The 16,056-nt window shown below is 42.4% G+C and overlaps 1 protein-coding gene across 2 annotated transcripts in view; it reads left to right on the forward strand.

Moving 5' to 3' along the window:
- The first annotated feature begins 661 nt into the window (after positions 1-661).
- Positions 662-16,056, forward strand: part of CDH17 (cadherin 17) — a 41,722-nt gene continuing 26,327 nt past the window's right edge. Inside the window, exons 1-2 of one of the 2 annotated variants that reach the window (XM_056333079.1) lie at positions 662-789; positions 14,651-14,720. In XM_056333079.1, coding sequence (XP_056189054.1) covers positions 14,676-14,720 — 45 coding nt within the window. In that variant the 5' untranslated portion in view covers positions 662-789; positions 14,651-14,675. Of the gene's footprint in view, positions 790-14,359; positions 14,721-16,056 lie in introns of those variants that run through there. The other variant, XM_056333078.1, reaches the window with a different exon arrangement.

Raw genomic sequence — 16,056 nt, forward strand, 5'->3', positions numbered from 1 at the left:
GAAGGCAAGATTCGCTACAAGTACCACAGGGCCTGTGCAGAACATCTGCATCCCTGGTGGGTGGCACCTGCTGTAAGGCTGCTAAAATATAAGCTGCCAGTGACAGTTCTGGTTTCCAGAGTAGTAACCTGGAGGGAAAAAATGCTCGTTCTTGGTCCTGCTGTGAGAGTCAGAAAATCTTGGTTACAACAGTCTAGGCTGATGGATGCTATATGGTAGAGGAAACCCTTCTGCAGAACTGCAGCCTCAGACACTGTGCAGGCTCTGTCACTGAGCATTTACTGCAGTAATTCTGGCTATCCTTGGCAAAGACTTTGCCAAAGTTTATTGCAGTACAAGTAAACCAGCAGACTCTTCCCTCTCTAATTAAAGAGTTTAGTTTGATGGCAGGCAAATCTAAGTAAGATATATAATTGAGATTTTGACCTTGAACCACAAGATTAAAGACTGCACCTGTCTTCAGAAACCGCATTATTTTCTGCACGCAATATGTATTTAAAGCAGTTACAGAATTATTAACCACATTTACAGAAATAGATGACCATAGTCAGGTGTTGACACGTATACTAAAGTCTATCATTAATAACAGTCTAGCTAAAGAAAATGAAACTTCTTTAAATCTCAATAAGAAAAAACTACAGTTTTTTTTCTAATATGACTCCCACACAGATCTGCAAGGACTTTAGCATAGCAGAAGCCTCCCTGCACAGCATCTCTGAAAATCCCCTGGAAGGCCACATACTGCTGCGTCCCTGCTCTGCCTGCTGAGGTCCTGCCACCCTGGGCTGCGTAAGTAGCACTGATGCTGCTCACTTCATTAGGCTTCTCTCTCCGCTGTGATCTTTGCTATTTTGCAGCAGGAATGTACATCAAAAGTTATGAGCAAAAAACCATGAAGCCAGAGGTGCTGCCTAGCTGCCTGGCTACCATCTAGCTGGTCTGACAACAGCACCTTGGCTCTAGTGGCTCAGCTGGAAGCTGACCCCCGCCAGCCCATGCCTGACCCAGTCCACATGCCCTCAGCAAACAGGGTGTATGCAAGTTGCAAGTAGTGACTACAGACTCCCTGTCAAAGTGGCAAGCAAGCAAGGACCTTGTGGGGCATACAAGAAGTACAAGTTTCTGCTTGAAAAGAAAAATGGAGTGAGCTAGTGACCTGTTGGCTTTGAGTTCTCCCAAGCCAATATAATTAAGGCCCTTGGTAACATTGCGTTTTCTTTCTGCCTTTTTTTTGCCTTCCTCTTGTAAGTCTTCCCTTTTAAAGTGCATGTAAACGGGAGTTGGATGTGGCTTGGAACCATAACACAGCCAGCCAGAAAGCTTCTTTTCTGCCTGTAAGGATAGCAGGGCAATGGCAGGAGTGAGACAAACTGTTATCTGAATCGGTAGCAACACACAGGTCCAGCATCCCACGTGGAAGTGGTGATACAGCAGCAGGCAATGAAGGACAGAGCAGGCTTGCTCCGTGCCAGCTGCCCGCTCAGCTCAGCTCTGCTGGGTCTTGGGGGCAACAGCCGTGCCTGTTTGTCACCACTATGGCTGGTCCCGCATGCTCTTCCCGAGGGCACACAGGATCATCACAGCTTTTGTCCTCAGAACTGAATTCTATTTCATGCATCTAGAAACCTTGCTCCTCCTCTTCAAAAGCTATACTCTTCCAACAAAAAGATAGTGCATGCTTCAGAGCACCAGCCAAGAGAACTTGCCCAGCGATCGACTGAACTCTAGCTTTTTAACAATCAGTGGAAGCCACTGTAAAAGCAAGTCTTGGCTGCATTCATACTCTGCATCTTGTGTAGATCCTCACACAACGGTCACTGTTGTCTAAATACAGAAGCAAAAATCACCTACAGAAATCCCCAATGTAAAATATATTTCTGTGAGACCTCTGATAAAAGTATTTATTTTTTTTTAGATTGGGCAAATATTAGTAAGAGAAATTTAGAACATTACTACAGATACATGGAATTGTGCTAAAGATACAAAGTAAACTGTTTATATTAAGCATATAAGAGGTAAAGATGTAAAAAACCAAACAAACATGCATTTATATGTTATGTGACCCAAAGCTTCATAATTTATAATAGACAATAATGGCATGATATTTAAATGGAACTTATTTAACATTTATGTAACATTCTCTTTATGTTGTCCTTTGCAGCATTTCTGTTATGTCAAATACTTGTTATGAACAAACTGCTTTCCTTGCTGCAAGCAACTTAGCAAATATCTACATAAAAATATACACACATAACTTCTATAGTAGCTACATATTAGAAGCAAAGAAAAATAAACCTAAACCCATCAAAACTGACATTCTTTCTTAAAGTATAACAGAAAGTCTGCAAATAGGGCATATTTAAAACTGGATTCCACAAGCAGCCAAAAATAAAGAACAAGAACAAAATAAGGAAAATAAGTTTGCTTCTGTTTCGCTCACCACATTTAATTCAGTAAAAATTTGCAGTGACATGAAGTTACCAATTCTAAGAGTAATTAGCACTTTGTAGGAATTAACTGTAAAAATCCTGTTGTAGTCAAACTATATATGCACAAGTCCAGCTTTTATTTTTACCTGAAATGTTATGCCATTGTCAAAATGTGCTACTTTTCTCATGCCTACTTTTAAAAATAACCAGAATATCAAATACCATAATAGCTTGTGCTTCCTTCCTTCTTTTTGACTTAAGATGTTAATGGAAGCAAAAGGGGTCTTAGTGGGGATTTATAAAATAACCTCACTTGCATTTTTGAAGTAAAGAAAATTCAAATGTTAGTAAAAAAAAGAATTGTAAAGTAAAACTATCATTTAAGAGAGAATTAAAAGAATTAAAACGCCTGACAAAGGTAATCTTACAGTTAGTCAATACTGTTGCAGTTTTTAGAAAGGATTCCTCCCTGGACACACCTCCTCACCAGTTTTTCTGTTTCTAAATAGGAGAAATAATTAAAAAAGTATTAGACACTTCTGCACGAATAATGCAGCACTGTAACCAAAAGATGCAAATAGATTAAGTAAGGCTAAGAGAAATTCAGTAAAAACCTATAAAAGGCAGAAATCTGAAGACTGAACTAAAAAATAAAATGTTTCCAAAGTAAATAGAAATGTAGCTAAATATGTTTTGGGTAACAAAGGACCAAAAAAATCCCCTCAAGTTTTATTAAAAAACCTCAACCAGCTACTACAGAGAGCAATACTCTGTCCTCATCCCACCTCTCCTCTCTGTTATCTTGTCACAGTAGGTTGCACAAACATCAAAGGCATTGGACATGTATTGCTCCTCTTTCTACATCAGCTGCTCATTGTGCTGTTTAACTTCCCAGAAAAGTCATTCATAAAAATTTACTGCCAGTGCTACTGTTTCACAAATGCAAGTCAAAGTCCTTGGACCAATAACAACCTCTTTATGCTTTAGGTTAGTTAAAAACAGGAGCTAAATATCTCTGTAGTTCCAAATAGCTTACTAATTCATTTGAAAAATACATGGGAAGTTCAGACAAAGTTATATTTTTATTTTCTGAGCACACTGTGTTGAAAAAGTCTTATTTTTGTTTGATAGCTTATCCAATTCTATGAACATGTGAGAAGTTCCTTTTTGTTCAAAAAAAGTCTAATCTTCATAACTATAAAGAAACATTATGAGTTACACAGCAGAAGGTGAATAAAAAGACATTAATTCCTGTGGTTGTCCCTATTAAGACCTTTTTAAGTCTATCATTGTATTTTTGGCCTGAATTATGTTTTTTGAATTCCTGGAATTGGCAGTAGCACTACATTTGTGGAGAGGAGATAATTTTTCTTACAGAGATCTTGCAAAATTGGATTAATCCAAGTCTGCAAAACACTTGGAGCTCCTACAATGCATTTTCTAAATGTAAATGTATCATCAACCAGTAATTAATGTAATTTATTCAATATCCCATGAACTGTTGGGTCCACGCAGCACTTACAGAAGACCCATTAAGAAGTTTCGGGCAAACTGTTCTTCAGCAAGCTTGTTTTTGTTTTATAGATGTGCTACCGAAGCGTGGTGGTCTCCCTTTGGACTGGGAGGAGAACCTGCCCCGCAGCAGTGAGCTTGCTGGGCACTGGGCACTTGTTTGCTCTACCCTGCCCTGCTGCACCTGTGCTGGGGATATGGTCTGGGATTTACCTATGGCAAGCAAATGCACACCTGAAGCAGACTTGATGTGCTGCTCAGACCTGAGCCCAGCCGATCACAAGACCTTGCTGGAGTCTAGGGTAAAAGGAAACGGCTTTGCGCTTCATTTTCTTAGTGAAACCTTTAAGCTTGTGTTTGGGCTCCTCAGGAAGAAGTTTGCCTTCTGTTCCTGTTGTCTTTGACCATGAAATTAACTCCGGAGTGCGCAGCACTTAGCTTAAGCTTTGCTGGTCTTGGATGCCTGTGGTCTAGGATGGACACTGGTACCAGCAGCTCAGGCCAGCACCCCTGCATCCCTGCTCACGGGCGCTGCGATGTTAAAAGCACTGATTCATCCTCAGGCTGCACTGACCTGGAGATGTAAAAAGGCAGAGGTAGCTCTGAAGTAAATTTATCCTATTGACCGCCCTTTTAACTTGAAAGGTAGTGAGATGAATACAAGTTTGAGACTTTCAGGTGAGAGATGATGGGGGGCATTAAGTCATGCAGTTTCCATTAACGCCACGGAAATGGAGGTGTACGTTCAGGGAGGCATTTCCATATAAGTCACAGATGAGGCAGGGAAAGAGCTAAAACGGTTGCACTGCAATCTTTGGAAGTACAGAAGTGAACATGAAGTACGTACACTGATAGCCCAATACCACAGCTATTTGGTCACAGAAACAGTCCCTTGAGGTCCTAGCTTGTGTATGGTGTGCCAACGAAAGCTGGTTGTCCACGGTTGGCAGGAGTCACGTGGTATTTCTGGCATTTTCTATTCTAAGCACAGGAATTAGTGCTTTAAATAATGCTCGTTGTAGGTGGCTGCAACACAAAATGTGCGGAGCCTTTTCTTGCAATCCATAGGCCTTATCTTCTAAAGGCTCATCCGTGTGACTAGGTCTTGATCACCAAAGTAGGTAATTGAAATAAATGATCTTATGATGTTTGGCTTGGCCTCTAATGCATGTAAAAATCCTTCCAATAAATAAAGGTCAGTCTCAGCACTGATTCAGGTTTATGATGTGAGCCATGGAATTTGACTCTGAAATGATATAGCCAGTTCCCTATAAGGTTAAAATCCACTTCTCTGGGAGTCCACACTGCTTCCAGTGAAAGGCATGGCTGTAACCAGACCTCATGGTCCTGCTGTGATGAGATGTAGTACAACTGATTTGTGACATTTTTTCCAGCAATAATTACATTTATGGCCATCTGGCAGTTCCTCTGTAAAGAATGCATGCTAGACACGAAATACCTTCATTGCTAGTCAAAGTTGATGCAAATATTCAGTTCCTTGCTATCTATTCCTACCCTTGTCAAAGGCTTTAAGGAAGCCAATTCAGTGTTGGAAATGCAGATATTATTTAGGGAAACATACTCGGGGAACTCAACTATCAGTAAGAATTCCTGATGAGCTGAAGTTTGCTGCTCTTCTTGCTGTTACAGTTGCTGGTACAAATATTTATGAGAGGCACTGTGCTCAAGGGAGCCACCTGGTATCTTATCAGACTGCAAAAGTTTCACCCTGTGATGTAAAGCAGTGTCAGTCTGAATATTGCCTACATGGGGAAGAGATGAGCTTAAACCAAGGGGAAAATGAGCTGGGATTGTTTGATCCCTGCTTAGGGAAGGAGTGTGATTTTTTTAAACCAATCTCAGCAGAACTAGCTGGTTATAAACCTGAAGCAGTTTTGTCTTCACTGGTCAAGCTCTCCGTTTCTTAGGTTTATATAAGCATGGCAGCAATAAATCCCACCATTTGGAGGACTCATCAAGCTTGAGATGAGGATGCTGGACTGATGCTCTCCTTCTGGTTTTACACAGCCAGGGCAAAGGGAGAGTCAGGAGAAACTCATTTTGTATTCAAAAATCAGAGGGTTGGAGGGAGCGAGATGAATGGCATCCATTTCCAGTCACTTGTCCTGGTTTTTAAAAGATGTTTTCATTCAAAGGCCAGTTTTCCTTTGTGTATAGTCCATTGAATTGTGGTTTGTCTTTACTTTGTAAGTCAGCCAACATACGTATTGCATATAAGTAAGTTTCACATATGTATGTACATGTACCATATGCATATTGCACCATAGGCATATTGCACATTGTAATAGTTTTTTAATAAAGTGGTTGAGAATCAGATATAAGAAAAAGCTTAAACACTGCTGGGATTTTTTCTCAAGCACTTGGAGTAAAATCCAACCCCATAGCTCTAAGACCTTATTCCTTACCCAGATAATAGAGACTGTGAAACACCTCAAGGGGGCAAACCCACAAGGCAAGGAGGTGAAGCTGTGCAGTGCTGGGGACCAGCAAAGTCTGAGGACAGGGCTGGATGTGAGTGCTGGCCCCGGCTCTCCGTCTTGGATGCCTGCAGGGAAGTGTTTGCCCCTACACCCAGGACCCAGAGCCCCAGACCCCCCCAGTGTCTGTGAGGAATGCCTGGCTGTGATTTCTGATGGGCAGAGGAAGGAAATGAAGAGCACCTGAGTCCTGCTTCAGTTAAAAGGAGTAATCTTGGCATCTGGGCTTTGCTTTCAGGCTTATTTCCGATTTTTATCCAGTGGCTGCTATACATAATGGCCCAGGCAGCAGAATCTGTGATCATGGTGATAAACAAAGCCCTAGAGACTAGTTTGTTTAGTCATGCCTATTTCAATGTTCTATAGGTGGGCATGTACGTCCAGATGATAGGTGCTCTAAGACCATCTGCTTCATGGGTCCTAAAGCCACCTGCATTTACATACCTGTGTAAATAAAAAATAGTGTCGGCCTGCCAGCTTGATAGTTGTTTCATGTCATAATACTTTCTAATCAGACTATAGCTCAGGAAAGATGGGTTTCTTATTTTGTTTTGGCACAGTGGTATGTATTTTGAGCTGTGAAAATTGTGGACATGTCTCTATATTTATTGAATAGTGAATGAAAGAGGTAAAAAAAAATGCTTCTTTTGCATTTATAAGGAAAAAATATGATTTTGAAATATGCAATTCGTAACTTCTAATGCATATGCCACCCTAAGACAGCATGAGAATTAGCTAGAGGACACCAGCATGCTGGAAGAAAGTGAATTTCCCCTTGCTTCAGTGCAGAGCTCAAGTTTTAATCTCCTTTGGAGGTCTTGCAATAAGTAGTGTAAACACGAGTAATCTCTAGAATATGCATTGTTTATTCCAGAAGAGCCATTTGGTTCCATTATGTCATTGCTTGCAAGAAGAAAAAGGGAAACTAAAATCTATCATCTTGACCTGGGCAAGTTTAATAGCCCAGTTTAACAGCATTAGCTCAGCACCTAACAGGGGCCAGGACCTGATGGCAGCAAGTGGGAGGACTTCTCAACAGGCCTCTTCTGTCAGCAATGAAGACGGCAAGCCAGTATGGTCTGTCTGCGTGTGGTGGGAGAGGTCAGACCTCTGCGCCTGGGGAGGCTGGACTGTGGCTGAGACACTACATGTACAGGGAAACTTCTGTGGGGATGGGGCTGACCAAAGCCTTCAAGGAGATCTTCTGGGGACAAAAGTGGGGATGTGCTGCTTCATCGGAGCCAGGCATGCTGCTGATTCAGCTTCCTCCTGCTTTGAGGGTGGCTGCACATACCTACAAATGAAACCAGCATGGGATATCTCTGCCCAAGTTGCTGGGAGATTTACTGAACCGCGAGGTAGCATCGGTGTCAGTGCAAGCCAAGAAGGAGGTACCGTGTAGGTGAAAGGTGCTGGAGGAGGTGGCTAGGCTGAGATACAATGGTGGCTGGGAGAATTGCATCAATATAATGGACGTGGAGTCCTCCAAGGATAGCCAAAGAAAGATGCTGGACACACAGAGCAGCGACAGCAGGGAAGGAGCATGCTCCTCAGGGGGGCTGAACTGGACTGTGAGCTTCCCTGAGGAAGGACAGAGCCCGTGCCTTCCAGCAGGTGGGCAAGTCACAGTGACAGGTCCAAGGAAGAAGGGAAGCAGAGAGTGAGTGTCTCTGCTTCTGAGACAGTGTGGGGGAACCTTTTCAGGTACCTCACCTGAGCTCCTGGTGGTCTGTTATCTGCTTCCCCAGACAGGATAACCGATCCAACTAAGGTTAGCAGGTCAAAACTGAAAATCAAGTTCTGGGAACAGGGATGATTCAGGTAAGATTCTCATCACCCAAGGCACAGGCGTACATGGGCCAGTCAGAAAGCTGTATCTCCTGGGTAGGAGAGCAGGGTTGCACAAGTGGTGTAGCTTCATTCATCCTGGCCACCTGGATACATCTGCTTACCCTTTTTTTCAGGGAATTTGCTGGACAGTCAGTGCCATGCTTTATTCCTATTCCTATCCCAACACACGCCTATAAGGTGAACATAAGTTCACCCCTCTCCTTATGCCGTTTACCATGGTGCCTCTTGTTTTGGATGATTGCTTACAAAAATATGTTCATCTGATCTTCTTGGTCTGTGCATTTGTCCTCTCCCCAACACCACATCTTGCACCGTTGTATAAACAAATTATCTCAACATGAACAGGGATATAAACAGTAGAAAGGGCAAGGCTATCAAAATAGATTGAGGGATGTAAAAGAAAGGTCTGAAGAACATCTCAAATACAAGTAATATGGGGCCCTGTGACACATAATATGTTCTCAAGATTACAAGAACCTCAGAGATTTGGCTGAATAATTTCAGACTGGACTGTTTGTATGGGCGGGTAAAGTGCTTCAGAAAGAACCGACAGGAAAAAAAGTGAAATGTTGGTGGGGATGAATATATTTATTTTGAAGTGAAGAGTACAGCAGATCGGGGTGATGTAAGTGTCTGGTAATTGTACTATGATGAGAATCCACAGTCCTTGCAAAGGGAAAGAGGGAAAAGGGAAAAAATTACAATAGACTTGAAAAAAACCCAGATTTCTATAAAGTAAGATTATTGATAAGAAGAATTCATAGGAAACCAACCAAAGAAAAGCATTAGCAGGAATGACCAGGTCTCTGTATAAATGAAATGAACAGCATGATATGTCTCCATGCAGAAGTGGTATTGGGAAGGGTAGTAAGAATAAAGTACTTTGTTAAATCAGAGCTCTTCCGTGTTGTCAAATTCACAAGGAAGCACAAAGACAGTCATAAGTAAGTTACATCACTAAAGATGAGTGTATAGCATAAGCAAATACAGACAAAATCAGAATTATGGCAGTGCAACTACCAATGCAATGAAGATAACATGAAAATGCTTTATAAGTAAATGCATCGGCAAGAGTTCTATTGTTTGGGAGACAGTGTTTGTAGGAGCCTGTCCTCAGCAGCACTGGGGAGTCTCACCTGGGAGAATCTGTGGGCAGAGCTCATCAGCAAAGGTGGAGAGTGACTGAGCAGTATCTAGAGGGCAACAATGTGAGTGAACAGATATCTGAAAGTGCCACAAGGATTACTTATGGAGACTAGGAGTGACCATTATTTGCATTTTTTACAACCAGGGAAGTTGCAGGTATACCTGATTCTGCCTCAGGAGAAGTAAAGAAAGGAGATGACCAGAAATGCGAGTTTCTTTTAAGCATTATTTTTCTATGCTTCTTCATCCACTGGTGCTAGCTCATTTTGGCATGTATTGATGATATTGTGAAATTATCACGCCCTAAGAGATCCATAAAAGACATATTTTCTAAACAAACAAAAAGGGAAAGAAGCTGAGGTCAGGCAGGTCCCATTAGTTTTGAAGGTGGAAGAGGTACATGGAGAGACATCAGGTGGATCGAAACAAGAAGTAAAAGTAAAAAGGCAAAGAGAAAAAATGAAAAAGGAGCGGGGGAGGAATGACAGAGCTGATAAATAGGAAAAGTGAAAAAGATGTGACTGATGATATGAGAAAAGTTGTTTCTGGAAAAACTGACTCCTTGACCAATGATTCACACAATAAACACCTGGACATTTGCCTTCTTTTCATCAGACTTACTCAGAAACAGCTGGCTCAAGGAACCAGCCTCACTGCTGAGTTTATTCTTGTGATTTTATCTATAGCACTGTGTTATGACTGCTGTAAAGCTTTAAGTGCTTCTGGACTTTGTAATGTATTTGACATGGGAGACTTTTTTTTCCCCCTGTGTGGTTACAACCTCTGTGGCTGGGAAATTATTTCAGCCAGAGAAAGAAAGATACCGGGGGCGAGCAGGCTCACCTTTTCCAGTGACTTTAAAAAAATATAGGTATTCAATCAAACATATTAGGTACCTTAAATTTATATTTCAAGTACCACACTGCACTTCCTAGTAATTGGAATTCCAAGCAGAGACACGAGCATTTGAAAGACAAACACCTGACTTATTTTTGTGGCTCTGACTTCTGACATCATTTCCTGAGTTATTCTGCACATGTTGTGTAAAGGAGGGCTAAAAAAGACATTAGGAATTCATTTTTGTGAACTTGTTTTTGCAGCATGAATTCTTGCTGTTTTGAAATTTATATTTCATGCTGAAAGTACGGCTCATCCATCTCCAACTAGTACACAGTTAATCTGCATATAAGTCACTTAAAGTCAACGTATTTCCAAGAAAGTTCTATCTCCATTATTATATTTACTTTGAAATCATTAAAAATGAGTTCTAAGGCATTAATGGAAATTGTTGGGTTTGTTTTGTGCTCTAAAGATAACTCAGTGCTAGCAGACAGCTTTGAGAAAGTCTGAATCATTCTGAGTGCATGAACAAATGGAGAACAGTTGTGTTTGAAAGCATGCTGAAAGCACAGTCTAGAGGGTTTTTCCTGCAAAAACAAACACTAATTTTGAGGGAAAAGTGTGATCTGAAGCACAAACAGAAAGCTTACCTTTCCCAGAATGGTGTGCCTTCCAGTTGTTATCGATTTCCAAATGCTGCTTTCTTTGGATGTATAATTCAGAAAATATTTAATGTGCTGCACAAATAATTTAACAATGTTCAAGAGCAACCTCACATACTGAGGAAATTGAAAGCAGGAGTTAGAACCTGGATGAAAAGTAACATTTCATGAGGGAATAAAATCAGACTTTTTAAAACTTCTGAAATAAGCTTGATATTAAAAAGTGAGTTAGCAGAAAGCATAAAATTTTAAGGATTATTATTTTTTTTAAAGTTCTGGGGGTTTGCAAATATGTTTTATTTATAATTTATTTTACCACAGTTCTTTACAGCCCCGATGATTTCAGTTCCCCTTGCAACAGGTGCTATAATGCAGAGACCAGCAGGGACTGGTTCCCTGGAAGGGCTGAAAACTTAAACAGACGTGAAAGATGACACACGAGGGAAAGGAACGATTACATCCATTATGTGACGAGTATCTGGAAAAGGGCAAATAGAGTAAAATGCCCGAAGTTACTCAAAGTGAATTTGTTGCAGAGCTCAGACAGAATTTGAATCTTCTGAGTTGATGAATGACAAATTATTCTCATAACTAGGCTGAGTCCTCCCCATCTGCAGGTCTTCTGTGAAAACAAGCCACCTTTATGTCCAAGTTCTTGTCTTCCAAATGTGAGTTATCCCTGCAGCTAGGCAAGTAGCAAACGTGATCTCCACCTGAGGCCCATGCCTTCTCCTTTCCACCTCCTCTCCCAAAGGAACGATAACCTTCCCCCCATGGCTCCAACCCGTGCCCCGCATGTTCATTTCTCACAGCCCCACTGAAAAAAAATGAATTCAGAAAGAAAATCCCAAGGGACATAAAAATATTGAAGGCTGTAAGTTATCTTGGAGCTACATTGCTTTCCTCACATGGCAGCCATTTCACACCACACCTAGTCATTAGGAATCAATAATTCTCCATGCTGTTAATGTTTGAGCTGGGCGAGTCTGAGGAACCATAAAACCGTGTGGAGAAGCACAGGCAGGCACCACCGATCTGTGCAAAGGTGATTCCCACAGATGAAGGAGAGAGGCATTTTTAGAGCAAAATAAGCTTTTCATGTTACAGGTAAGGGATGATCTAGCTGTTGTTTCACAGAAGGATTTTAAAAGCTGAAGCAAGGGTTTTGCTGAATGAAGGCTTTTCAGGCAGCGTTAGGAACTCAGCTGTCCTTGTAAAATGTATGACTGCTGTGCTAAGGCTTAGTCTGGTTTGTATTTGATTTGGATCAATTTGCTCTGTTTTCTCTTTACTGGATTTGAACATCTGAAATCAATCATTTAAAGAAAATCAAAATATTTTTTTTTTCACAGAACCAAATACTTGTGATTGTTACTGATCTTTAACCTCCAGGAATATTCTTTGTTCTCCAAATGTTTGTCATTGAAAGTTGCTTGGATAGTTATATGATGATTATCTTAGAGATTTCTGTTCAGGTGGGGAAACCATAAGGAATTATTAGGGATATAGCACTGAGATGAAGCTACGAAATGAAGGGGAAAATATGGCTCCAGTTCCCTGCCAGATCTCAGGCTGCTTTTAGTTAAGCTGATCCTATTCTAATCCTGAAACTGCCTATTATTGAAAACTTTTGTATGAATTTATATATACTGAAACTCTGTTCTGAGTGACAGAGGAGTGTGTATTTTGCGGCTTAGGTCCTTGGCAGTGTGATGCTTCATGAGACTTGCTAACAGCTTCCAGCCAAAAATGAATGTTCGAGGGCTGATCAAGCCACTCATCCTGGCCTCGCCACAGGCACCGCAGATGGCACGGCATTAGGGAGTGATGTTTATGTTCAAACAGAAGGGAACAGCAAAGACACTTATCATGCGAACCCATAACCTGTGGCATGGCTCTAGTTCTACTGCTGCATTTCATAGCTGGATCTGAACAGAGAAACCTGGCTGAGACACTGCAGTTGGGCAGCCACATGAAGGAGTGCATTTTCTGTCCCCTACACTAAGGCTGGATGTGTCCCTTCCTTAAACTTTCTCCTTGCCATAGTAAGTCTTGTTCCTTCTCTATTCCCTGAACATAGACTGTGGTAACCCCAGACCTCCCCATACCCTTTTTCCTCATCTCTTTCTGGCTTCCCCCAGGAATTTTAGCTCCCTGGTGTCTCTGCCTTTGGGGAGGGTGCGCCTTTGGGTCCTCTGTTCCACCTGGTGCCCCCCCCCCCCCCCAATAAATAAGGAATTAGTTTTTTGAAGTTCCCACCCTGCTACAAAGTGCATCTGAAACTGACCAAGGTATTCAGAAGGTATTCAGAAGAGACCAGGGGGAGGGGAGCAGAGAGGCTGTTGGACAGATGGAGGAACTGAACAAGCTTCTGTTGACTAACTCAAATATCAGCAACAGTCTTGGTTCAAAGTGTCCTCCCAGGAGGTTCAAAGTGTCTTCTCTACGCCCCTGTCCCACCTGTGCCAGCCCAGCTCCTCCAGCTGCGGGCAGGGCAGGGAGGGACCCGCTCAGCAGGCATCACTGCCAGGCAGCTGCGGGGGCTTCACCTTCAGCCCTCGTTTCCTGACAAACCTAATGATTTTCCTGATCCCTCCTGGTTTCAAAGGAGTGTCATTTTATCCTCTTCCAGTACTCACACACCTAGCTTCAGCCCAAGGAAAGAGCCCAGTAATTTCCAAGGGTGTCACTGAAGACCCTGCTCAGAATGGGATTTGCAAGATAAAGTCCTGTGGCACATCCTAAAATGAGTGCTGGGGAGAACAGCAGGGTGGGCAGCCGTCTCTGTATTTACAGGTCCCCTTTTGGGTCAGCCATTGAGGAAGGAAAAGGATGTGGGGAAAAAAGAGTATGATGGGAAGCCCAAGCAGGAAGGCTTCTGAAGGGAGCTGTGCCTCCACATGGTCTTCTTCTCCATGGACCCTCCATGGGACAGAACTGGGGTAGCTGATGGATACCTGTAGGTGTGAGCCACTAAATGTGGAGCACCACTGAAGACAGTAACACTGTACACCAGCTTCACCTCTCTCCAGAACCAGCCTCATAATTTTTGTTAAAATCTAGAAGTAGTGAGAAAGCAGGATTATATTTTTGAGGAAACCATCTAGTTTCCAGGAGGATGTAACACAAGTCACGGCAGTGTGTGCTCAGCATTTCTTTGAAATTTGAGGCAGGCAGTGCTCCTTGGACTTGGAAATTTCATTTCCAGTAGCCATGTTGTTTTAAGGGGTGCAGACACCTCCAGCTTCCTCTGCCTCCACAAGCTGCACTGAACAGTTGTTTTTTGTAAGCAGAAGACAGAGTTCTCAGGATGGTCCCTGCAAGACCTTCATGTTCTTGTGGTTCTAGTGTTTCCTGTGAACGTGTTGTTGCCTTCAGTAAAGCAGAAATGAAAATTGGGCTTGGGTGACCTAATCATTGCAACGGTGAGGTTGCATGGCTTGAAGTTTTATGTCCAGTTTCGACCTCTGACAGCTGTTTGAGGCTCCTGCAGCATGTGGCACCTCCTGCACCACTGGAGACAGACCTTCCCAGAGAGCCCAGCAATGCCAGCGATCTCACCACCCATGGGCAGAGCTGTGCCTGGCCCTTCAGAGCTCACTCTCCCTACAGCTTTGGGAAAGATTAACTTCAGCCTCTATTCACAAAAAGATTGGGCCAACTCCATGGGGTTAAAGTGACTATTAAAGTGACTATTGTCTCTTCTTTGCAGGACCTGAAGCAAGGCGTATTCCAGTATGTTGAAGCTGTGTGGAGTTCAGTTTCTGCTTGTCATTCATTCGGTGAGTTACAGCTTTTCCTTTGTTTATCTGGGATCAAACAGCAAAGGTTGCGTGTGTGCCGCTGAGCTCTAACCCACAGGGCGTCCCGGTGCGCGGGTCGGGCTGGCAGCACGGGCTGGCAGAGCAACTGTAGTGCTGGGTGCGGGAGTGCAGCCTCCAGCACCTGTGTGAATCCCATGGCCAAAAGTTAAGACACGTCACTCATTGGGCAAAAGACTTTAAAAAGGCCTAAAAGTCACCGATTTACCTATTTTGCCTTTTGTACTTCCTCCTTAGATACTACTTTTTCCAATAGGTGGATTTCCTGCTAGAAAAGTTTTAAAAATACTGCAACAATTCACCAAACAGTGAAGACATCTGTATCATGTGTTCTGTATTATAATCCATACATGTGATGACATATTAAATGTTTTTTAAGGCATATAATGGCACATGATTTAAACCATGCTTATTAATTACTTAACCTTATTATTCCGTCTATGTGAAACCCTTTTCAGAGGACTTTCTGGAACTGAAATGTATTAGTTATGCTATTTACATACCTCATCTATTAAATTCAATAGTTTTATGGATATTTGTAGAGGCTACAGTAGTGGCTTCTACTTTACAATTGAAATTAACAGAGGAGATAAGAACAATGAATCAAATTCAAGTCTGTTAAAAAATGCCTCAGAATGTGGAGACCCTGAGGGGTGGGACTGATGTGCAGTGGTGAACACCTCCTTTTTCCTTCCCATTTCAAAAGCTGCTGCCTGTGGCAATGCCAATCCCCAATGAAGCCACGCCACAGGCATTATAGACATCTTCTTAAGGGATGCCAACCAGATATGGGCCAAGGCGAAAAGCCTATTTCCCCTTCAGACCCCTGAGCAGTGGTTCATGCTGTAGACATATGTTTTATGGCCCACATAAAGTAATTTTAATTGGCAGGAAGAGATATATCTTACTTGCTTTGCAGCCTGCACTTTGAACCTGTTGCGTTTTATAACATCACCCTTTGTTCCTCCATGGTGAAGAACATGACCAAGCAAAACCCCTCCAAAAAATGGCCCTGGGAGAAACCTCCAGGAGCCAGGTTGTGCCCACCAGTGCAACATGGGAACAGCTGTAGCACATGAGATCCAGGGTCCTGCTATCTTGTCCCTGGCAGAGGCCAGCAGTTAGCATTTAGCAAAAATAGTAAAGGGTGGCTGTAAAGTATTCTTTCCTGTATGTGTACCTATTACATGGCTTTTTTTGATATTTTTCTACTGCCAGTAGTGTTCGCTAGCATCTCCCCCCCCCCCCCCCCCCCTTCCTTCTCCTTTTCTCACAATATTCTAGTTTTCCTTTTTGT

The sequence above is a fragment of the Falco biarmicus genome, chromosome 3 (assembly GCF_023638135.1).
Source record: "Falco biarmicus isolate bFalBia1 chromosome 3, bFalBia1.pri, whole genome shotgun sequence".
Classification (NCBI taxonomy): Eukaryota; Metazoa; Chordata; class Aves; order Falconiformes; family Falconidae; genus Falco; species Falco biarmicus.